The sequence below is a fragment of the Caretta caretta genome, chromosome 14 (genome assembly GCF_965140235.1).
Source record: "Caretta caretta isolate rCarCar2 chromosome 14, rCarCar1.hap1, whole genome shotgun sequence".
Lineage (NCBI taxonomy): Eukaryota > Metazoa > Chordata > Testudines > Cheloniidae > Caretta > Caretta caretta.
In genome coordinates, this window is record NC_134219.1 from 44,276,427 (window position 1) to 44,301,281 (window position 24,855).

The 24,855-nt window shown below is 51.5% G+C and overlaps 1 protein-coding gene across 1 annotated transcript in view; it reads right to left on the reverse strand.

The window, feature by feature from the left end:
* Window positions 1–24,635, reverse strand: part of LOC142069284 (uncharacterized) — a 34,319-nt gene extending 9,684 nt beyond the window's left edge. The window contains exons 1-3 of the mRNA XM_075119890.1: window positions 23,499–24,635; window positions 18,207–18,294; window positions 17,562–17,688 (exon numbers count right to left, since the gene is read on the reverse strand). Coding sequence (XP_074975991.1) covers window positions 17,562–17,688; window positions 18,207–18,294; window positions 23,499–23,890 — 607 coding nt within the window. The 5' untranslated portion in view covers window positions 23,891–24,635. The remainder of the gene's footprint in view (window positions 1–17,561; window positions 17,689–18,206; window positions 18,295–23,498) is intronic.
* Window positions 24,636–24,855: the final 220 nt, after the last annotated feature.

Sequence of the window (24,855 nt, forward strand, 5' to 3'; positions counted from 1 at the left end):
TGCTCACAGAAAGGCGACTACCCCAGAGTCCTGACTGACTTCATGGGGAGCAGTTCCAGAGCTTCGCCCAGGAACTCCGTGACAACTGGTGGCAGCTGTGGGATCTACTGCACCCCGTGGATGGCGCTTCCTGCAGTAAGTGACTGGGGAGCAGTAACACGAAGGGGGATTGCCGAGGACCAGGCCTGCTGAAGGCTCAGAGAGGAGCGGTTTCGGGGGGCGGTTAACCCCTGGGAGTGTGTGACCAGCGAGAAGTACTGTGCAGTAATGGGGTCCCCCTGGGGACTGCAGTGAGCAGTCTCAGGGGCGGAGGAGTCTGCAGCTCGACCCTGGCAAAGAGGTGGTGACCTTGAGAAGGGCTGGCACACTAGGGGTTCTCCCTGGAAACCGTGGGGAGCTGAGAACACACGGGCCTGTGAGTCCACAACAACTTGGGAGGAGCGGAGTGATGGCCTGTCACCGTCTCCTTAAGAAGGACATTGTAACCCTGTGCAGAAAGAGAGGGTTGAGCATTGGAAAGTTCACCAAAGCAGAGTTCATCGTGCAGCTGGAGGAGGATGACCGCTCTAAGGAACAGATTCCTGACCCCAACTGGGGCTATAGCAGGATCTGGGAGCAGCTGAAGCGGGAGCCAGGCATCGCCAAGACTCCTGTCCCCGACCAGACGAGGGTCTTCATGATCGGGTTCCCCATCGGGGGATCAAGACGGACGGGATTGCAGCTGAGTCTGAGAGAGCAAGAGGACCCTGGGAGACAGCGAGAGCCCGAGAAAGAGCTGCAGAAGCAGCAGCAGCATGAACTGGCGGTGGTGGGGCGGAGAGGCCTAGGGGACCTCCCCGGGGTGAGTGGGGATAGATCCCGGGGGGCCAGTTCCGCAGGGAACCTCGAGACTAAATTGCTGCCCCTGGTTAAGGAGGGGGGGGGTGTGGATGCCCACCTCACTGCCTTTGAGCAGGCTGGCGATTTGAACCAAGGGGACCCTGCGGAAAAGCCCCGGTGTCTAGCTCCCTTGCTGGGTCCCAAGGCCATAGACTCCGTCAGCCAGGTGGTTGGGGATGTGGACAGGCTCCCACTCCTGACCCCAACCTATATGTCTGTGTGGAGTTTCCTGGGGCCAGGCCCCCCGGACCTCCAGTGGGAGTAGAAGGTGATGGTCAATGGGGAGACATTCTTGGGGTGGCCAAAGGGCATGGGCTGCATAAACCTTCCCACATGCGGCCTGCGAGTGCTATCGACCACCCCTGATCTAAGGGAGGGCGTGAAACTGGAAGGGCCTGGTGTAACTCCTACCAAGGAATGGGAGAGATGCTGGGGCATCCATGGGAACGTTGGTGGCTTCGAACTTCCCCAGGTCACCGGCTAAAGTGACCCCGCTCAGTTCGATCTCGAAGGGGGGAGAGATGTGACGAAGTGGGACTGTTCTTAATGTTTCCTCTGAATAGTGTGGGGGTGCCTCAGTTTCCCCTAGGCAGTTCTTAAGTATCTAGGTGGTGGGGTAAGGGTGTATGATCATTGCAGTGCCCTAGAGGGCATGTGTGTGCAGGAGTCTGGACACAGAGAATGGCCGACACCCTGTTTCCTGGCAACTGATGGCCTGGGCCCTTCCCCCCCTGCAAGGTGAGAGCTGAAGGGTTGGAGAACAAAGGAATCAGGTGACCTCCTGGCCCGGGAAAGGAACAAAGCCCAGAGGAGGAGGGGCTGGAGGGGTTTTTCAGTTTGGGGCTGGCTGGGACATGGAGTGAAGTGCAGACGTGGTTGTCTGGCTCACTGCCCCCCAGAATGGACCCAGCTGAGGGGTCCCGTTCTCTGCACCTGCAAGCTCTGTTTTAGACCATGTTCCTGTCGTCTAATAAACCTTCTGTTTTACTGGCTGGCTGAGAGTCACGTCTGACTGCGAAGTTGGGGTGCAGGACCCTCTGGCTTCCCCAGGAGCACCGCCTGAGCGGACTCGCTGTGGGAAGCGCACGGAGAGGCAGAGGATGCTGAATGCTCCGAGGTCAGACCCAGGAAGGTGGAAGCTGTGTGAGCTGTGTGTCCTGAAGACAGGCTGCTCACAGAAAGGCGACTACCCCAGAGTCCTGACTGACTTCATGGGGAGCAGTTCCAGAGCTTCGCCCAGGAACTCCGTGACACCAGGGTTGGACACTAACTCTGGTGTTGGCCTCAGGCTCCAGGTAGTAGGACCCTTCTTCCTAGCGTCAGCTGCTTCCTGTCAGGGTTATGATCCCCCACCCAGTCTGGCCTGCAAGGCCTCTTGGCTGAGGGCCTCTCCTTGCCCTGGGCCCTTTGCCCAGGGTCCCCTTCGCTCACTGCTCCCGGCTGCTCCAGTTTCCCTCTGCCTCCAGCCCAGCCCAGCCCTCCTCTCTCCTTAGCCCCTCCTGCTCTGCTCTCGCCCAGCCAGCTCCAGCTGACGCAAAGGAGAGGACCCCGGCTGCTGACTCCCTCATTGGCCTGCCTGCCCTGTCAATCAGGCTGACCCACAGCATTGCCCCCCACACCCCTTGTCAGTCTCAGGATCTTCATTTCTCATTGGCCCTTTGTTAGCCGATGGCCAAGGATGTTTGGTGAGGTGCCAGCTATGCCCGTTTTATACCATCCATGACTTTAACCGCTAGGACGCACTGTCCCTTCGCGGCGGGCAGCCCGGGCTAGGCTGACGGATGCCCCAAGGACCTAAACACCCGTGACTTTAACTGCTAGAGCTCAGAGCTCGCAGTGGGCAGTCAGGATTGACTGACAGGCGCCCCAAGAGTTTGCCCCATGGAGGCGGCACAACTCAACACTAGGCTCTTAGTACTCTTACCTAATGGCCAGGCTTTAGAGCCAAAACGGCTGAGGTTCTTTAATTGTGTTGGCTGCTTTACAGTAAACCAGAGAAACAAGTCAGGCTTATGCACAAATGGTTACCAAAATTTATTAAACTAGATTCTAATCATGTGGTTACAAAATGTGGGTGCTTCTTACCCTCCTCGCATCTCTCGATTCCAGCGGTGCCAAGCTATTTCTATGTTTGCTAAAAATTTTCACAACCTCTCAGCTAGCGACTCGGGTTGCCAATTTGGGAATATTTTAAAAATGGACACTCAAGTCGGAGTGCTGCAACCTCCCCTGCCCTGCCTCTTCCCCCCAAGGTCCCATCCCTGCCCCACCTCTTCCCTCCAAGGCCCTGCTCTGACTCCACCTCTTCCTCCAAGGGCCTACCCGCCCTCCACTTCTCTTTCCCCCTTCCCTGCCTAGGTCAGGAAGGGCTTGTCTGTGGAGCCGGGGCTGGGAGCTGCAGCTGCCCAGTGCAGGTAGGAGACAGCCCCGGCTGAGTCGGCTCTGATGCGAGTGATGACCCAGTGCCTCCCCACCCGCAGTAACTCGACTTTGGCTGTCCGGTCAGTAGATGTGATCGGACACTGTCAGGTCCCCTTTTCCATCGGACTTAATGGTTGAAAACCGGGCACCTGGCCACCCTAACAGCACCCACTGTGCCAGAAGTGCTGGGAACGCGTCAGGGACAAGTTCTGCTTTCCGATGGTGGAGGAAGGAACCAGGGGGCAGGTGGGTTAGACTCAGTTCTGACCAGCAGGGAAGAATTCATTGGTCGAGATGCAATTACTGTAAAGTGGGTGCACAACTAAAGACTGCTCTCAGAGTTGTTATTTATGGTCTGGTGTCAAACTGGGAGGGGAATGGTGCCGGGGGGGGGGGGGGGGAGGAGGGAGAAGCTCCAGCTGGCCTCCCTCGCTCTATATGGGGAAGAGGGAGTGGGGGGGGGGCAGCCCAGCAGGGAACGGGGCCTAGATGGGGGGCAATTCACACAGAGCTTGTAGGCCAGCCACGTTCCTGGCAGAGAGCTGCTGCTGGAGTTGGCAGAGCGGGCTCTCAGTTCCCCACATTGCCCCTCCTAGGTCGGTGGAAGTGCTCCTGGTGAGGACACACCCCACCGACCCAAGGAGGACAGTGGGGACATCATCTACCGCAGTCATTACTGGAGTGGTTATAAGTCAACCTAATACAGGTCAACTTAAGTTTGGGGTGTTGACGTACCCTTACAAGCAAAAGGATTTCTCTCACCCAAAAGCTTTCAGCAGTCCATGCTCTTTGGAAAGCCTTCCAGCTCAGACCACTCCCCCAGCTCAATGATGCTCCTATTGTCTTTCAAGGGATCTTGCTGCCCTGAGTAGAGATGGGGCCAGAACCCCTTTTCCCACTTCTTGTACTCGGATCCTATATACTTGAAAAGTCTTTGCTGGGTCATGGGGTCAGGGAAGTCCGTGGCATAAGTGAGCTACACACTGTGCTACAGATGAATTGTAAGTTTCTTTGTTTACCCCTTTCTTCCTGTTGGTGGAAATCTCAGAGAATCCTTTAAGACTCAAAATCAGGGGAAGAAATTTACCCATTTTCTTCTGAAGTGGCTAAACCGGCTTTGCTTCTCGCCTCATTATTCTGCTGTATTAGTTACAAAAGTTTTAGCATCATCATAAAAGAAAGAGAACGAAAGAGAAAACAACCTTCCCATCTACAAAAGATCTGGACCAAACCTAGAAAAAGCCGGGAAGCAATTTTACCAATAGATGGAAACGGGGCTCTAAGATCTGAACATCCAACTGTGCTTTGAAGTTCATTGAGATTTCCCTGCCAACTCCAAGTGTCTGTGACACTTCCTTCTCCAGCCCTCCGGAGTCTGACTAAGATCATAGACATCAAAGCTGTGACTCCTAAGCATGGAGAGCCAGGGACAGGGTGGTACGTGACACCGTGGGAGATGGAGGGATAGAACGGAGGCAGGTTAAACTTTCCATGGCTGGGACAGAGGCTGCTGTGTGGAGAGAGGAGCGTGACAGTGAGAGGGGAAGGAGGGAATCTCTCGCACTCACCCCGTTGCCCTGAAATAGCACAGAAGCGAAAACTCCATATTTTACTGTCCCTTCTCCCACCTTTTTAGCATCTGGTTAATTCTGGCCCATAAGGGATAAAATGTAGAAAGAGTAAATGCTTGACTATCTGGGAATGAGACAACCTGGCCCCAAAGGGGGAACTCAGGGACTAGCAATCTCTCTGCTAACGGGAGGTCGGGCGTCAGAAACTGTGTTCCCGGCAGGCTACACAGCTGCACTGCAGGCTATGGAGGGCCGTGGAGGCAGGCAGGGAGAGGAGCCCCTCCCCAGGCTTGGCCCAGGTCCACTGGAGCTGCTGGGGAGTGGAACCCCTCCCTCAGCATGGCCGAGGACCACAGGAGCCGCCGTGGCTGGGGAGAGCTGCCTCTGACCTGGCCCCAAACTCCTGTGGTGAGAGAGGGCTGGGGGAGTCCTCTCTCCACTGCAGTCTGAACCCCAAACCCCTCATCCCCAGTCCCAACCCCCACATGCCTAGCCAGAGCACTCACCCCTCCGCACCCCATCCCTCTGTCCCAGCCCTGAACCCCCTCTCACACGTCAACCTCCACATCCCCAGCCCCACCCCAGAGCCCGCACCTGAATCCAGAGCCCTCACCCCCTTCACCTCATTCCTGTCCCAGTCCTGAGCCAGTTCCCACACTCCAAATCCCTCGGCCCCACCCCCACCCCATGAATTTTGTTCTGTGCGCCAATATGGAGATGATGTGTCACTTACTGCTGCGTAGAACCAAATTCATTCCACACTTGGACATAAAAACTGAGGGAACACTGGTCAGAACGCATCAGATGCTGAGCGGGGTCCAGCAGAGCCCCCTGCCCCTGGGTGAAATACACAGCCACCTCCTCCAAGGTCACCGGCATCTGAAACAACAAGAGTCCCCCGCTCAGCACCTGCTGCCCCTGCCACAGTCCCACTAATCATGGCAAAGAAAGAAAAGAGTGAAGGCCAGAGTAGCAGAATCCCACAGGCACCTGCTCAGAGCGGCCAGGAGGCTCCAGGGGCTGGGAGACGGTGAGAGCTCCTTGTCCCCCCAGCACACGGAGAAGGGGAGGGTCTTCTCATTTCTCACATGCCTGCCGGCCACAGGCTGAGACGGGAAGCAGAGCTCTGAGCCGGGGACGGGGACAGGAATCCCGACAGCTTCCCTTCATATTTCACAGCAACTATTACGAATTATTCCAGTTAGGACAGACACAGTTCGTTTCTAGGCTGAGGCAACCAAATAAAGACAGACTGCAGAGTGTCTCAGAGTTTGTAGGTTTATTACGCTCGAGCGTGGTACCGTTCTCTTAAGCAGAGCGGGACCCCGATTACAGGTTACACAAAGATTATATACTGTTGGCAAAACATCTTGCCTGTGTGCCTCGGGGCGGGGGGTGGGGTGGGGGAGGCCTAACCCAATAAACAGGCCTTCTCCTTATCTATCACCAGTCCCCTGCAGCCACCTTCCCGCTGCAAAAACGCTGAATTAGCAGCTATTTCAGGCATGTCGGCTGTTTCCTGTCTCCTTTGTTTCTCTTCTCTTGAAACTGTCCAGACTGTCCACCCTGAAGGATCCTCCTCCCTTGGTACGTGGTGTGCTCGCTTCTAGTTAATGGCCGACAGGAAACCCAAAATGGAGTCACATATGCTAACATTGTTAATTTCCCCTAACAATTATGAACAGGAGGCTGCCAGGCAACTTTCCAACACCACAATCTAAAGGCCACTGTCCTCCGATCCCACTGAGGAGTACCAAAAGAAACTACATCAACTGCTCAAGAAACTCCCTGCAACAGCACGGGAACAAATCCCTGCAACAGCACGGGAACAAATCTACACAGACAGACCCCTAGAGCCCCGACCAGGGGTATTCTATCTGCTACCCAAGATCCATAAACCTGGAAACCCTGGACACCCCATCATCTCAGGCATCGGCACTCTTACAGCAGGATTATCTGGCGATGTGGACTCTCTCCTCACACCCTATGCTACCAGCACTCCCAGCTGTCTTCGAGACACCACCGACTTCCTGAGGAAGTGAGGAGGGCTTTAAACTAGGTTCACCGGGAGAAGGAGACCAAAGCCCTGAGGTAAGCGAGCAAGCAGGATACCGGGAGGAAGCACAGGCAGGAACGTCTGTGCGGGGAGCGCTCCTACCTCAAACTGAGAATGAGGGGCGATCAGCAGGTTATCTCAAGTGCCTATATACAAATGCACAAAGCCTTAGAAACAAGCAGGGAGAACTGGAGGTCCTGGTGAAGGCAAGGAATTATGACGTGACTGGAATAACAGAGACTTGGTGGGAAAACTCAATGACTGGAGTACTGTCATGGATGGTTATAAACTGTTCAGGAAGGACAGGCAGGGCAGAAAAGGTGGGGGAGTAGCACTGTATGTAAGGGAGCAGTATGACTGCTCAGAGCTCCGGTACGAAACTGCAGAAAAACCTGAGTGTCTCTGGATTAAGTTTAGAAGTGTGAGCAACAAGAGTGATGTCGTGGTGGGTGTCTGCTACAGACCACCGGACCCGGGGGATGAGGTGGATGAGGCTTTCTTCCGGCAGCTCGCAGAAGCTACTAGATCACACGCCCTGGTTCTCATGGGCGACTTTAATCATCCTGATATCTGCTGGGAGAGCACTACAGCAGTGCATAGACAATCCAGGAAGTTTTTGGAAAATGTAGGAGACAATTTCCTGGTGCAAGTGCTGGAGGAGCCAACTAGGGGGAGAGCTTTTCTTGACCTGCTGCTCACAATTCACCGGGAAGAATTAGTAGGGGAAGCAAAAGTGGATGGGAATCTGGGAGGCAGTGACCATGAGTTGGTCGAGTTCAGGATCCTGACACAGGGAAGAAAGGTGAGTAGCAGAATACGGACCCTGGGCTTCAGGAAAGCAGACTTCGACTCCCTCAGGGAACTGATGGGTAGGATCCCCTGGGGGAATAACATGAGGGGGAAAGGAGTCCAGGAGAGCTGGCTGTATTTCAAAGAGTCCCTGTTGAGGTTACAGGGACAAACCATCCCGATGTGTCGAAAGAATAGTAAATATGGCAGGCGACCAGCTTGGCTTAACGGTGAAATCCTTGCGGATCTTAAACATAAAAAAGAAGCTTACAAGATGAGGAAGATTGGACAAATGACCACGGAAGAGTATAAAAATGTTGCTCGGGCACATAGGAATGAAATCAGGAGGGCCAAATCGCACCTGGAGCTGCAGCTAACAAGAGATGTTAAGGGTAACAAGAAAGGTTTCTTCAGGTATGTTGGCAACAAGAAGAAAGCCAAGGAAAGTGTGGGCCCCTTACTGAATGAGGGAGGCAACGTAGTGACAGAGGATGTGGAAAAAGCTAATGTACTCAATGCTTTTTTTGCCTCTGTCTTTACGAACAAGGTCAGCTCCCAGACTGCTGCGCTGGGCAACACAGCATGGGGAGTAGGTGGCCAGCCCTCTGTGGAGAAAGAAGTGGTTAGGGACTATTTAGAAAAGCTGGACGTGCACAAGTCCATGGGGCCGGATGCGTTGCATCTGAGAGTGCTAAAGGAGTTGGCGGCTGTGATTGCAGAGGCATTGGCCATTACTTTGAAAATTCATGGCGATCGGGGGAAGTCCCGGACGACTGGAAAAAGGCTAATGTAGTGCCCATCTTTAAAAAAGGGAAGGAGGAGGATCCTGGGAACTACAGGCCAGTCAGCCTCACCTTAGTTCCCGGAAAAATCATGGAGCAGGTCCTCAAGGAATCAATCCTGAAGCACTTACATGAGAGGAAAGTGATCAGGAACAGTCAGCATGGATTCACCAAGGGAAGGTCATGCCTGACTAATCTAATCGCCTTCTATGATGACATTACTGGTTCTGTGGATGAAGAGAAAGCAGTGGATGTATTGTTTCTTGACTTTAGCAAAGCTTTTGACACAGTCTCCCACAGTATTCTTGTCAGCAAGTTAAAGAAGTATGGGCTGGATGAATGCACTATAAGGTGGGTAGAAAGTTGGCTAGATTGTCGGGCTCAACGGGTAGTGATCAATGGCTCCATGTCTAGTTGGCAGCCAGTATCAAGTGGAGTGCCCCAAGGGTCGGTCCTGGGGCCGATTTTGTTCAATATCTTCATAAATGATCTGGAGGATGGTGTGGATTGCACTCTCAGCAAATTTGTGGATGATACTAAACTAGGAGGAGTGGTAGATATGGTGGCAGGTAGGGATAGGATACAGAGGGACTTAGACAAATTGGAGGATTGGGCAAAAAGAAATCTGATGAGGTTCAACAAGGATAAGTGCAGGGTCCTGCACTTAGGATGGAAGAATCCAATGCACCGCTACAGACTAGGGACCGAATGGTTAGGCAGCAGTTCTGCGGAAAAGGACCTAGGGGTGACAGTGGATGAGAAGCTGGATAGGAGTCAACAGTGTGCCCTTGTTGCCAAGAAGGCCAATGGCATTTTGGGATGTATAAGTAGGGGCATAGCCAGCAGATCGAGGGACGTGATCGTTCCCCTCTATTCGACATTGGTGAGTCATCTGGACATCTGGAGTACTGTGTCCAGTTTTGGGCCCCACACTATAAGAAGGATGTGGAAAAATTGGAGAGAGTCCAGCGAAGGGCTACAAAAATGATTAGGGGTCTGGAACACATGACTTATGAGGAAAGGCTGAGGGAACTAATATTGTTTAGTCTGCAGAAGAGAAGAAGGAGGGGGGATTTCATAGCTGCTTTCAACTACCTGAGAGGTGGTTCCAAAGAGGATGGTTCTAGACTATTCTCAGTGGTAGCGGATGACAGAACGAGGAATAATGGTCTCAAGTTGCAGTGGGGGAGGTTTAGGTTGGATATTAGGAAAAACTTTTTTACTAGGAGGGTGGTGAAACACTGGAATGCGTTACCTAGGGAGGTGGTAGAATCTCCTTCCTTAGAAGTTTTTAAGGCCAGGCTTGACAAAGCCCTGGCTGGGATGATTTAATTGGGGATTGGTCCTGCTTTGAGCAGGGGGTTGGATTAGATGACCTCCTGAGGTCCCTTCCAACCCTGATATTCTTTGATTCTATGATTCTATGAAACTACAACGTATTGGTGATCTTCCTGAAAACACCATCCTGGCCACCATGGATGTAGAAGCTCTTTACACCAATATTCCACACAAGGATGGGCTACAAGCTGTCAGGAACATTATCCCTGATGAGGCCACGGCACACCTGGTGGCTGAGATTTGTGACTTTGTCCTCACCCTCAACCATTTCAGATCTGGGGACAATTTATACCTTCAAGTCAGCAGCACTGCATGGCCCCACAGCATACCAACATCTTTATGGCTGACTTAGAACAACGCTTCCTCAGCTCTCGTCCCATAGCGCCCCCTCCTCTATTTGCGCTACATTGATGACATCTTCATCCTATGGACCCATGGGAAGGAGGCCCTTGAAGAATTCCACCTGGATTTCAACAATTTCCACCCCAGCATCGACCTCAGCCTGGACCAGTCCACACAAGAGATCCTGGACACTACAGTGCAAATAAGTGATGGTCACATAAATACCACCCTATACTGGAAACCTATTGACCTCTATACTTACCTACATGCCTCCAGCTTCCATCCAGGACACATCACACGATCCATTGTCTACAGCCATGCCCCAAGATACAATGACTTTTGCTCCAATCCCTCAGGCAGAGACAAACACCTACAAGATCTTTATCAAGCATTCTTAAAACTACAATACTCACAGACTGACAAAGCAAGATGGAGACCCAGAAGTCACCTTCTACAGGACAGGCCCAACAAGGGAAATAACAGAACACCACTGGCCATCATGTACAGCCCCCAGCTAAAACCTCTCCACCGCATCATCAACGATGTACAACCTATCTTGGAAAACGATTCCTCATTCTCAAAGACCGTGGGAGGCAGGCCAGTCCTCGCTTACAGACAGCTCCCAATCTGAACCAAATACTCACCAGCAACTACACACCATACCACAGAAATGCTAACCCAGGAACCAATCCCTGCAATAAATCCCATTGCCAAATCTGTCCCCGTATCTACTCTAGCGACACCATCATAGGACCCAACCATAACAGCCACGCCATTGATAAAGAACCAGAAAACAACCCTATAATCATGTAAAGCTAGGCTTCTGTCTTTTTTCTATGCTTATCTGTCCTTTCCCTATGTTTATGGGTAGAAAGAATTTGAACTATGTGTAACCTGTACTCCCCGTTTGGGGAAGGAATTCCTTATACAGATGGGCCTCCATGTTCATACCTCAAGACTCAGACCAACAGGGGTTGACCGGTTTGAACTGGAAGCGATATCACAAAGTATATTGAACCAAGCTATAAAAGTTCTACCTTGTTCTTTGTTCTGGGCTTCGCCATATTCCTCTGTGTAGGAATTGGTGAGCCCTTCAGCTGTTGTACTTGCTAGCATTAAAGTGCCTCTTTTTATCTAAGAGTCCTGACTCTGTGTTTGTTTGGCTAATACAGAAGTCCAGGGAAGGCTACCCTCCCAACCCTAGACGGGAGGGAAACCCTTTTTCCCTAACAAAATTGGGGGCTCGTCCGGGATTGCCGCTTCTCCGGACCGGTGGACGGTTGGGACTCTGAATCCTTCTTGCTGGCACCTGGGTTGCTTTAACCCTGAAGGCTTCCCGTCTCGCTTCCACCCGCTGCTTCGGCTAAATAAGGCATCCCTAAAGGCACTAGGGTCCAAACCTATTGGTGAACACCGGCCGGTGGGAACTTGGTGAGTTCTGAATTTTTCCTTTGTGATTGTCTAGACAACAGTCAGGGGTTCTGTCTTTTGGAAAAGACGGAAGGGGGGTCCAGTAGAATTGTCGATCCTTCTACGCCCCTGGGCTATATGTTAAAACATTATGATAGGGATATCAAGGCCTTACAATCGGATAGCAACAAAGCTGTGTATAAGTTTATATTTTTGTGTCAAGGTCCCTGGGTGGGAATGACACAAGACGACCCAGAGCCAGGAAATCGCTGGCCGGGGGAAGGAACATTTGAGTTACATACTGTTGTTCAATTACGGAAAGCACTGTATGATTTGAAACCGCGGCAACTTAAGTATTCAGATGTATGGATAAGAGAGGCCGAACGGCGCAAAAGCACCAGTGTAACTACTAGTTTACGAATTGAGGAAGAAAAACTTAAAGCCATGCGGCCTCCACCCTATAATCCAGGATCCGGTGATGCTGACCGGAAGCCAAAAACGCCAAAGTCTGTTTATCCCCAACTCCCATTGAAAGAAGCAGGGGATCCTATACCACTGGAAGAATGTACCTGGATATGGGGTGGGGTACCACCGCCCGGCCCCGACGCACCCACGTCCCCGGAGAGTGACCGGGCGCGCTACAGGGAGAGGAGCGGCCCCGCTCTCCCGCTAGCTACTGATGCACCCACATCCGACACAGAGCAGGGGGATGCTCAGGAGGCTGGCACCTCTACAAGGGAGGTGGCAAGTCTTGATCCGCGACACCTCAGTGATGCGACGCCTGCTTAAACCCACTCTCAAGAGACACCTCAGGCAAAAGTTATTGGTGCTGTGATGGCTAGTGCAGTCCAAATACCTATGCGAGAACTACCAAGTGGTGTGGGGGGAACACAAATGGTGTATGTCCCTTTTACCAGCACGGATCTAATGAATTGGTCAGCTACTTTCCCCCCATTTCGAAAGTGTCCGGAAGAATTTATTAAAAAGTTGAAGGGTATTTTCACAATGTATAATTGTAACTATGATGATGTGGAGATGGTTTTGAATCAAGTACTAAGTGAGGGTGAGAAGGCAACGGTGTATAAGAAAGCCAGAGAGATGGTACAAGGCAAGGAGACATATCCGCAAGGGAAACTTGAAATGGATTGGGATGTTCCGGAAAACATTTGTGTGTGGGATAATATGAGAAAGCGAATTTTAGAAGCATTAGAGGAGAAGTCTAAGCCTGTTTATGATTGGGGAAAGGTGGATGCATGTGTTCAGAAGCACGATGAACACCCAGGGGAATTTTTCCACTGCCTGTGTAAGGTTTCAAAAAACCATGGCGGTTTAGATCCAACCTCCCCTGTAGCAAAAACACAAGTGATCAGCCAGTATGTAAAAAACTTATTACCATGCGCTCGGAAGTATGTGTGTAGTCAACCAGCTTATGAAAACAAAACGCTGGAGGAGGTGGTGGGTTTAGCAGCCCATGCTTGGAGGAATAGAAAGGAATTGGACACTAGGAGGTCCGAAAAGCTTCTTGATCTGCAGTTGCAAGGGTTCCAAGATGGCTCTCGGGGACGAGACGCCAGCCGTAGGAGGGGAGGCTTTTGAGGAAGAGGCGGAAGGGGAGGCAGCTCTACCCAGGGATGGGAACCACAAGGTCAGAACTTCCAGCCACGGCCCGGGAGGGCAGGGCCAGATGAGTGCCGGCGGTGCCGGCAAAAGGGACACTGGGCTGCCCAGTGTCCGAATTACCCCCCCGAGTCAGCTGACCCTCTTATGCAAGCCTACCAAAGGGTTCAGGAAAAGGGGCAAGAAGAAGGAGGTACTGATTGAAAGCTAGCTGCCCACAATGCCTCGCTCCCCCCGCCGGAAACCCCCTCCACTTCTTGGACAGTGCAGCTGGATGCAAACCATCTGGAACTTCCCGTTGTGGTGGGAGGAAAAACTTATTCAATGTTAGTTGACACCGGAGCAGATAGAAGTACTCTACAGGACCCCAACCTCCCTACTACTTCTGCAACTGTAAAGGCTATAGGCATTGGTGGCTCAGACGGAGAAATTGTTTTTCGCTCCGGGGGTCCATGCAGCTGCAAAGGCCGTCACTGCACAGTGTGGGTTGTGTCAACGATATAATCATCAGGGAGCAATCAAACCACAAGTTATGGGACATAGCAAACTACCTGAGTACCCATTTGCTGTGGTCCAGATGGACTTCATGGATTTACCACCAGTGACAGGACGAAAACACTTGCTTGTCCTGGTTGACCTTTTTTCAGGGTGGGTTGAGGCGTTCCCCACATCCGTTTTGCTACGGATACTGAAAAGCAGATGCAGTATCCGTAGCAAAGTGTCTCCTCAAGGATATTATTCCCCGCTTTGGAGTAATGACTCGTTTGGAAAGTGACCAAGGACCCCATTTCACTTCCCAAATTATTCAGCATATAGCGAAAGCCTTAGGCATAAAACAGGCCTTGCATACCCCCTATCATCCACAAAGCTCAGGAAAAGTGGAAAGGGTGAATGGGCTGATCAAAACCCAATTAGCAAAGCTATGTGAGCAAACTGGATTACAGTGGCCTGAAGTGTTACCCATGGTGTTAACCAACCTGTGTAATACAGCCCATAGGAAACACTGGCTGACACCGTTCGAAATTCTATTTGGCCGACCCTTGCCAATCCCCCTAACCAATACAAATGGATTTGTCCCAGCGAAAACATTGTTAATGGCGGGACAAGATAAGTTGGCGGGTTACTGTCGCATGTTGCAAGATGCGTTAAGTGACGCGTGGGCCAAAGTAAAGGATGCCCAACCTTTACCACTTGATACTTGTGCACACACTCTTTTTCCAGGTAACTTTGTCTGTGTTAAAATCCATCGAAGGAAGCATTGCCTGGAACCATGGTGGTCGGCCCCTGCTCAAGTCCTTCTGACTACTCCGACTGCGGTAAAGATCGAGGGCATTGATAGATGGGTGCACTGCAGCCACTGTAAAAAGGTTCCTGCTCCAACATCTCCAACGGCTGCCATCATGACCGCCGCTCCTACATGAACTGTGTACCGGTCGGTCAGCGGGATCAGAAGCAGTTACAGAATTCTGGGACATTGGTTATACTCTTACAATTTGTACTGCCTTGTGTTTTGTTTGTAGTTGTTAGTGTTTACAATGTATGTACGGTTCCGGGCATTAACCTGGAACCTTGCCCTAGGGAGTTGGGACAAAAACACGTTTTTACAATTAGCCCAAAATCTAACCAACTCCTGGAATGTTAGTGACTGTTGGGTGTGTTCCCACTTCTCCTCGCATTCATTGCAAGGGTTCCCCATTTTGCCGGTTCCAGTACTCCTTGATTCTTGGCAAAATGGTTTGGCGTGGTACGGCCAAAAGGGAAAAAGGGGCAGGGGACCCATGGATTTTAGGAAGTGGATCCCAAACCATCGCCCAGACTTGCTTGTTAAGGCCCCCTTGTGCGTAGAGAAGAGGTCACTGCCCTCCCAAGGTAAAACCACTCTGGGAAAATACCCAAAGACCTCCACTCTGGGAAAATTCCTCTGTGTAGGAATTGGTGAGCCCTTCAGCTGTCGTACTTGCTAGCATTAAAGTGCCTCATTTTATCTAAGAGTCCTGACTCTGTGTTTGTTTGGCGAATACAGAAGTCCAGGGAAGGCTCCCCCCAACCCTAGACGGGAGGGAAACCCTTTTTCCCTAACACCATCAGGAGCACATTCACCTGCACATCTACCAATGTGATCTATGCCATCATGGGCCAGCAATGCCCCTCTGCCACGTACATTGGCCAAACCGGACAGTCTCTATGTAAAAGAATAAATGGACACAAATACGACATCAGGAACGGTAACACACAAAAGCCAGTAGCAGAACATTTCACTCTCCCTGGACATTCAATAACAGATTTAAAAGTAGCCTTCAACCAAAAATCTTCAAACACAGACTTCAGAGAGAAACTCCAGAGTTACAATTCATTTGCAAACTTAAAACCAACAATTTGGGCCTGAATAGGGACGGGAGTGGCTGGCTCACTACAAAACCAATTTCCCTCTCTTGGTATTGACCCCTCCTCATCAGTCATTGGGAGTGGACCATGTCCATCCTGTGTGGATTCTCCCATTTTTAATGAGGTATGATCTCTGTCTGAAACTTTTCCCACAGTCTAAGCACTTGTGGGGGTCTCTCTCTTGTGTAGATTCTTCTATGTTCAAGGAGGTCTGATCTCCATGTGAAACTTTTCCCACAATCCAAGCACTTGTGGGGTCTCTCTCCTGTGTGGATTATCTGATGATAAACAAGCTCTGAACTTCTTATGAAAGTTTTCCCACAGTCCAAGCACTTATGGGGTCTCTCTCCTGTGTGGATTGCCTGATGTTTAGCAAGCTTTGACCTCGCTGTGAAACTTTTCCCACAGTCCAAGCACTTGTGGGGTCTTTCTCCTGTGTGGATTGCCTGATGTTTAACAAGGTGTGACCTCTGCATGAAACTTTTCCCACAGTCAGAGCACTTGTGGGGTCTCTCTCCTGTGTGGCTTTTCTTATGTGATGTTCATGCTGCCTTTAACTGAAACGTTTCCCGCACTCGAGGCATTGAATGGGCTTCTCTCCAGTGTGGCTTCTCCCATGGTTATTAAGATCTGAGAGTTTATTGAAGTTTTTCCCACAGTCCAAGCATTGAAGGGTTTTCTCTCCAGTATGGATTGTCTGATGTGTCACAAGCCGTGATCTCACAATGAATCCTTTCCCACACTCAAGGCAGTGCCAGGGTGTCTCTTCCTTGGGATTTGTCTGCTGCGCTCTGGGATCTTCATCTCCTCCCCCACTGTTAAGAGATTCATCCACTTTGTTCCTGGGGAGGTTTCCCAGAAGCCTCTCTGACCTGTGCCAATTTCCCAAGGCTTCTCCCTCTTCCGTGCAGTCGTAAAAATTCCCTTCAGCTCCTCCCACCAAGGGCCCCTGTGGTTGCACTTCTCCAGGGACTTCCTGATGACGATTCCCCTCCTCATTCTCACTCCCTCGCTCAGCACCTGCTGGGAGAGACTCAACTGAGACAGGAGTCATTGTGCAAAGGAGAGAGAGGAATAGCACCAAGGGAAACCCAACAGAAAGACTGAGCAATTGGATTCTGCCTCCACATCCCACCCAAACACTGACAAGGAAAGAAAGCTGGGAAACAAACTCCTGCAGCTAAGAGGCTGGGTGGAATGTCGTGAGCGATAACTGCTGACTACAGCCCTGTCCTGGCTGAGATGAGGAAGAACTGAGGGCGTTATTCACACCTTATTTTGGGATTCTCAAACTTTTCCTTCATTCCCCAGATGGTCTCTGTGTCAGTCCTCACCTGTGCGGGTGCATCTCAGAAGCCTTCCTTCCTCACAGGCCTGGAGATCGGGCACCCACGGCTCGTCCCCTTGCTCCAGCTGGGCGATCAGCTCAGGTTTGGAAATGGGAACTCCTGTGCAGAGGGTGGAATCAGACCAGATCAGGGTGCATGGAGCATTGGTGGAGGATCTGTCACAAAGGACATTCCGTGAGTGGAACCTGTCCCTGTGCTCTGCTGGAGGAACGAGAAATCCAAGAGGATGGGAACAGGATCACTGAGCCCCCTTGCGCAGGGGGACTTCATTAGGGAGGTGAGTTGAATTATTACTACACCCTTACTAGGCGTTCCCAGGATCTGTGTACTCTGAGGGCTTTGCTGACTCACACAAAGCTCTGGACTTAAACCCCTCCTCTTTATAAACCTGCAGACCCCAGAGCCCTCTCCATAGCTGGAGCTATTCCCAGGGAGGGGGGTCCATTGGGTTTTGACTACCATGTCCTCCTGGAGGGGGCACGGAGATGCAAGTGTCTCTCATGGCAACTGTGCATTATGGAACCCATTCGCCCCTGATCTCACTGACCAGGGAAGAAACTGACCAAATTCAGATACACAGGCCCCACGGCTTCCAATAACGGAGGGGACAAGAATCCCTTACCCAGCGAGGTCACCGTCTCGTAGTTCTCCTGCATGACGTCCCTGTAGAGGGCTCTCTGAGCGGGGTCCAGCAGAGCCTCCTGCCCCTGCGCGAAATACACAGCCACCTCCTCGAAGGTCACCGGCATCTGAAACACCAAGAGTCCCCCACTCAGCACCTGCTGCCCCAGCCACAATCCCACTAATCATGGCAAAGAAAGAAAAACGTGAAGCTGTGGGTGGGCCAGAGTAGCAGAATCCCACAGGCACCCTGCTCAGAGCAGCCAGGAGGTTCCAGGGACTGGGAGACGGTGAGAGCTCCTTGTCCCCCCAGCACACGGAGAAGGGGAGGCTCTTCTCATTTCCCACACGCTTGCCAGCCACGGGCTGAGACGGGAAGCAGAGCTCTGAGCCGGGGACAGGGACAGGAATCCTGACAGCTTCCCTTCGTATTTCACAGCAACCTCTGGCCAGTAAGGTCAGACTCCAGCATTGGGAGTTTGGACAATGTTCCCAGCCCTGCCGAGGTGGATATATCCTGTCTGAGAAATGGGGGAATGTCCCCTCCCCCTTTCCCTGCCACAATGGGCCTATTTAGTAAATCGGTAGGTTTATCAAACCCTGTCTCCTCCCTCCCCCGCCCAGCAGCTCCCTGAAAATCCCCTACCTGAGCTGGCTCCATCACAGCCATTTCCCTTCTCTGGCCCCTGGTAGACTGGCCGATCTTTAGTGAAACGTGGACCTGATTCCTCTGCCTGTAGGGGCGAGATGGAGGTTACAGAAGGGGTTTCTGTCCATGTCACACCCCGATTCCCCCCAGACTCTTCAGACCCTCCCAGTAACAGCATCTCTGAGCCAAATGCTAAAAAAAGGGAAGAACCAATAGGGCCAATTTGGGAGTCTGGCCCCGATTGCAGTGTAAACCCCTCTCCCTTACCAATAGCTGGAGGCCTCTGGTGGCGTCACCTGAAGATTCAGCTGCCCTGGACTCCCCCGGCAGCCCCCAGGGTCAGGCAGGAAGAGGCTGATCCCATTGGCCCATCCGCGCACCCCCTGCCTGAGCCAGCAGTGACTGCGGTCTGACTCTGGTGTGGCTGAGATCTGAACCCTACAGGGAAATCAGACCAGGGCCCTGGGCAGCCCCCAACACTCAGGGAACACAGACCCCACCACCACAGGGGTGTCTGACAATAACACACTCAGAGCCAGATCTGTGGGGGCGCTGGGTTTTTTCCTTGTAGCTTCTGCACCCTGGGCGGTTAGTCCTTGAACGCCACTAGCGGTCACCTTCAGCCCCCAACTAAAACCCCTCCAACGCATTATTAAGGATCTACAACCTATCCTAAAGGATGACCCAACACTCTCACAAGTCTTGGGAGACAGGCCAGTCCTTGCCTACAGACAGCCCCGCAACCTGAAGCAAATACTCACCAACAACCACATACCACACAACAGAACCACTAACCCAGGAACTTATCCTTGCAACAAAGCCCGTTGCCAATTGTGCCCACATATCTATTCAGGGGACACCATCACAGGGCCTAATAACATCAGCCACACTATCAGAGGCTCGTTCACCTGCACATCCACCAATGTGATATATGCCATCATGTGCCAGCAATGCCCCTCTGCCATGTACATTGGTCAAACTGGACAGTCTCTACGTAAAAGAATAAATGGACACAAATCAGATGTCAAGAATTATAACATTCATAAACCAGTCGGAGAACACTTCAATCTCTCTGGTCACGCAATCACAGACATGAAGGTCGCTATCTTAAAACAAAAAAACTTCAAATCCAGACTCCAGCGAGAAACTGCTGAATTGGAATTCATTTGCAAATTGGATACTATTAATTTAGGCTTAAATAGAGACTGGGAGTGGCTAAGTCATTATGCAAGGTAGCCTGTTTCCTCTTGTTTTTTCCTACCCCCCCCCCCCAGATGTTCTGGTTTAACTTGGATTTAAACCTGGAGAGTGGTCAGTTTAGATGAGCTATTACCAGCAGGAGAGTGAGTTTGTGTGTGTATGGGGGTGGGGGGGATGTGAGAAAACCTTGATCTATGCAGGGAATAGCCCGACTTGATTATGTAAAGAGTTGTCACTTTGGATGGGCTAGCACCAGCAGGAGAGTGAATTTGTGTGGGGGGGTGGAGGGTGAGAAAACCTGGATTTGTGCTGGAAATGGCCCACCTGTTGATCACTTTAGATAAGCTATTACCAGCAGGACAGTGGGGTGGGAGGAGGTATTGTTTCATGATTTCTGTGTGTATATAAAGTCTGCTGCAGTTTCCACGGTAAACATCTGATGAAGTGAGCTGTAGCTCACGAAAGCTCATGCTCAAATAAATTGGTTAGTCTCTAAGGTGCCACAAGTACTCCTTTTCTTTTTGCGAATACAGACTAACACGGCTGTTCCTCTGAAACCTGTCATTATGCAAGGCACTGCATTTCGCCGTATGGAGTGGAAATCTATCAACTGCATGAAGAAACTTGTACAGATACAGACAGACATCATCTTCCTTTCCAAATGCAAACAGATGGACATCGTACCAAAAGGACTGAAGGTCAAAAATCCATTACAATCTACATACCACACAGACTATGCTGACAGCTTGTGCCTCACGCTCTCAAAGAAACTGCGGAATCACCTGATCAAGATCCTCTACAGCAAACAGGGAAAGATTAAGAATGAGCTCTCAAAAATGGATACTCTCATAAAGAACCAACCTTCCACACAAACTTCCTCGTGGCTGGATTTTACTAAAACTAGACAAGCCATTTACAACGCACACTTTGCTTCTCTACAAAAGAAAAAAGACACTAAACTTTCTAAACTACTACATGCTACAAGGGGCCACAGCAATGGTTCCCTCACCCCACCTAGCAATATTATTAACCTATCCAACTATACTCTCAGCCCAGCAGAAGCAGCTGTTCTATCTCGGGGCCTCTCCTTCTGCCCCTCCACCCCCACGAACATGATACAGTTCTGTGGTGACCTAGAATCCTATTTTCGACGTCTCCGTCTCAAGGAATATTTCCAAAATACCACTGAACAACATACTAATCCACAGAGGTCTCCCTGCCAACACTACAGAAAGAGGGATTCTAGATGGACTCCTCCTGAAGGTCGAAACAGCAGACTGGACTTCTACATAGAGTGCTTCCGCCGACGTGCACGGGCTGAAATTGTGGAAAAGCAGCATCACTTGCCCCATAACCTCAGCCATGCGGAACGCAATGCCATCCACAGCCTCAGAAACAACTCTGACATCATAATCAAAAAGGCTGACAAAGGAGGTGCTGTTGTCATCATGAATAGGTCGGAATATGAACAAGAGGCTGCTCGGCAGCTCTCCAACACGAGTTTCTACAAGCCATTACCCTATGATCCCACTGAGAGTTACCAAAAGCAACTACAGCATTTGCTCAAGAAACTTCCTGAAAAAGCACAAGATCAAATCCGCACAGACATACCCCTGGAACCCCGACCTGGGATATTCTATCTACTACCCAAGATCCATAAACCTGGAAATCCTGGGCGCCCCATCATCTCAGGCATTGGCACCCTGACAGCAGGATTGTCTGGCTATGTAGACTCCCTCCTCAGGCCCTACGCTACCAGCACTCCCAGCTACCTTCGAGACACCACTGACTTCCTGAGGAAACTTCAATCCATCGGTGATCTTCCTGATAACACCATCCTGGCTACTATGGATGTAGAAGCCCTCTACACCAACATTCCACACAAAGATGGACTACAAGCCGTCAAGAACACTATCCCCGATAATGTCACGGCTAACCTAGTGGCTGAACTTTGTGACTTTGTCCTTACCCATAACTATTTCACATTTGGGGACAATGTATACCTTCAGATCAGCGGCACTGCTATGGGTACCCGCATGGCCCCACAGTATGCCAACATTTTTATGGCTGATTTAGAACAACGCTTCCTCAGCTCTCGTCCCCTAAAGCCCCTACTCTACTTGCGCTATATTGATGACATCTTCATCATCTGGACCCATGGAAAAGAAGCCCTTGAGGAATTCCACCATGATTTCAACAATTTCCATCCCACCACCAACCTCAGCCTGGTCCAGGCCACACAAGAGATCCACTTCCTGGACACTACAGTGCTAATAAACAATGGCCACATAAACACCACCCTATACCGGAAACCTACTGACCGCTATTCCTACCTGCATGCCTCCAGCTTTCACCCTGACCACACCACACGATCCATCGTCTACAGCCAAGCTCTGCGATACAACCGCATTTGCTCCAACCCCTCAGACAGAGACAAACACCTACAAGATCTCTGTCAAGCTTTCTTACAACTACAATACCCACCTGCAGAAGTAAAGAAACAGATTGATAGAGCCAGAAGAGTTCCCAGAAGTTACCTACTACAGGACAGGCCTAACAAAGAAAATAACAGAACGCCACTAGCGGTCACCTTCAGCCCCCAACTAAAACCCCTCCAACGCATTATTAAGGATCTACAACCTATCCTAAAGGATGACCCAACACTCTCACAAGTCTTGGGAGACAGGCCAGTCCTTGCCTACAGACAGCCCCGCAACCTGAAGCAAATACTCACCAACAACCACATACCACACAACAGAACCACTAACCCAGGAACTTATCCTTGCAACAAAGCCCGTTGCCAATTGTGCCCACATATCTATTCAGGGGACACCATCACAGGGCCTAATAACATCAGCCACACTATCAGAGGCTCGTTCACCTGCACATCCACCAATGTGATATATGCCATCATGTGCCAGCAATGCCCCTCTGCCATGTACATTGGTCAAACTGGACAGTCTCTACGTAAAAGAATAAATGGACACAAATCAGATGTCAAGAATTATAACATTCATAAACCAGTCGGAGAACACTTCAATCTCTCTGGTCACGCAATCACAGACATGAAGGTCGCTATCTTAAAACAAAAAAACTTCAAATCCAGACTCCAGCGAGAAACTGCTGAATTGGAATTCATTTGCAAATTGGATACTATTAATTTAGGCTTAAATAGAGACTGGGAGTGGCTAAGTCATTATGCAAGGTAGCCTGTTTCCTCTTGTTTTTTCCTACCCCCCCCCCCCCCAGATGTTCTGGTTTAACTTGGATTTAAACCTGGAGAGTGGTCAGTTTAGATGAGCTATTACCAGCAGGAGAGTGAGTTTGTGTGTGTATGGGGGTGGGGGGGATGTGAGAAAACCTTGATCTATGCAGGGAATAGCCCGACTTGATTATGTAAAGAGTTGTCACTTTGGATGGGCTAGCACCAGCAGGAGAGTGAATTTGTGTGGGGGGTGGAGGGTGAGAAAACCTGGATTTGTGCTGGAAATGGCCCACCTGTTGATCACTTTAGATAAGCTATTACCAGCAGGACAGTGGGGTGGGAGGAGGTATTGTTTCATGATTTCTGTGTGTATATAAAGTCTGCTGCAGTTTCCACGGTAAACATCTGATGAAGTGAGCTGTAGCTCACGAAAGCTCATGCTCAAATAAATTGGTTAGTCTCTAAGGTGCCACAAGTACTCCTTTTCTTTTTGCGAATACAGACTAACACGGCTGTTCCTCTGAAACCCGTGATCACTCAGAAACCTGAGAAGAGTTTCTCTCCGCCCCTCCCACCTCGTGTCCCATGGGGCGGAGAAGCTGCCTGGGCATCTCCCCCCTCCCGCCTCCCCACATCCCCCCTTTCCCTCGCTGTGCCCCCCACTCACGTCTTCCCCCATTCCCGACCTCGCTCCCCTCAGCCCCACAGTCCCCGATCCTCCTCCATTGCCCCATCTTCCCTTCCGTGCACCCCTGCCCCCATCCCAGCCTGCCCCCAGCATCCCCTGCACCCGCCTCCGGCCCCTCTTTATCCTCCTCCCCCAGCAGCCCAGATGTGACGGGGATGGGCCCCGCTGCAAGGGGGGATGGGAGGGTCTCTCTTACCTTCCCTCCGAGCGGGGCCCCCCCGGGCAGGTGCCCGGCCGGGAAGGGGCCCTGGCCGGGCTGGGGGCTCTGCCCTGGGGGAGGCTCCCGGGGAGCAGCTGGAAGAGCCCGGCTGGAGGTTCCCCTCTCCCGGCTGCAGCCCGGGCTCCGGGCTCCCAGCACCAGCCGCCGGGGCTCGGGGATCTCGCCGGGAGCCAGAGTCCCCGCAGCGGCTGCGAGTCACTTCTTGGGCCGGGCTGAGCCCCGCGATCGCTCCCCCCAGAGCCGCCCCCCAGCCGCTCCTGGGTCCTAGCGATCAACCCACAGTAATCCAGCCCCCTGCCCAGCCCCTGCCCCCTGGGGGCCCAACCGCCCCTGGGCTCGGGGAGCTTCTCCCAGCAGTAAGGGGTCATCCCGCCTCGAAACTTCTCCTGTCAGCATTCAGTCTCGCTCGCAGCCTCCCTGCAGGACTGACCGGGCACGGGCCGCTGGCTGATCAGCCCGTCTGCGGCAAACTTCTCTCCATATTGGGCTGGCAGAGGCCTTGCTCTCACCGCCTCTCTGGTCACCGGCGACTGGCCCAAAACCTCTGGTTGTTTGAGCTGACTGGGCCAGATTTGCAGGGGGGAGCGAGGGAAGGCAAAAGGAGAGAGAGCAGAAGTGGGGGTGGCATAATTGTTTAGACCACTGGCAGAGGTGAAAGTAAGCCGGTCTGATCCACTCTGGCGGACCCGGCAAGAGCCGGGACACCGCTGACTGCACCGGCAGGGGGCAGCTTCCCCAGGCCGGTGATGTGAAGGGCTCTGGCCACCGGTACCACAGCGGAGCCTTGGGCCCTTTAAATCGCCGCTGGAGCCCCGGGGGTCCCGGCTGCCATTGCAGCTACTGCTCCTGCCCTGATTTCAAGGGCCCGAAGCTCCCAGCAGCTGCTCACGTACCAGGGGGAGTTCAGGATTTAGCCAAAATCAAAGTCAGTGGAGTTGAGGATGTCCGCTGGCTCCCCTTCTCTGGTTTGCCCTGCTTAGCGTGTCTTTCAAGATCAGGATGATGAAAGCCCAACAGTGCCATGCTGGGGCCCAGGAGACAGCGGGTGTGAGACGTACCCCAGGGTACAAAATGGACTGTTGAACTGCTTAATTCTCCATCCCAGGGCATCTTTTACACTGCTTCCCAGGCTGGATAAAAATCAATGAGTTAAACAAAAATCAGTGTTTTTATTTAAATTGGATTTTTTTTTTGATAAAATGCTTTTTAAGGAAAAAACTTATTTAAAGATACTTTTAATTAAGATACATTATAGCTCAAAGATATCTCATCATGGAATAGGGATTGTAAATTCTAATTCTATAGTATGAGACAATATATTCATGGAATGTTT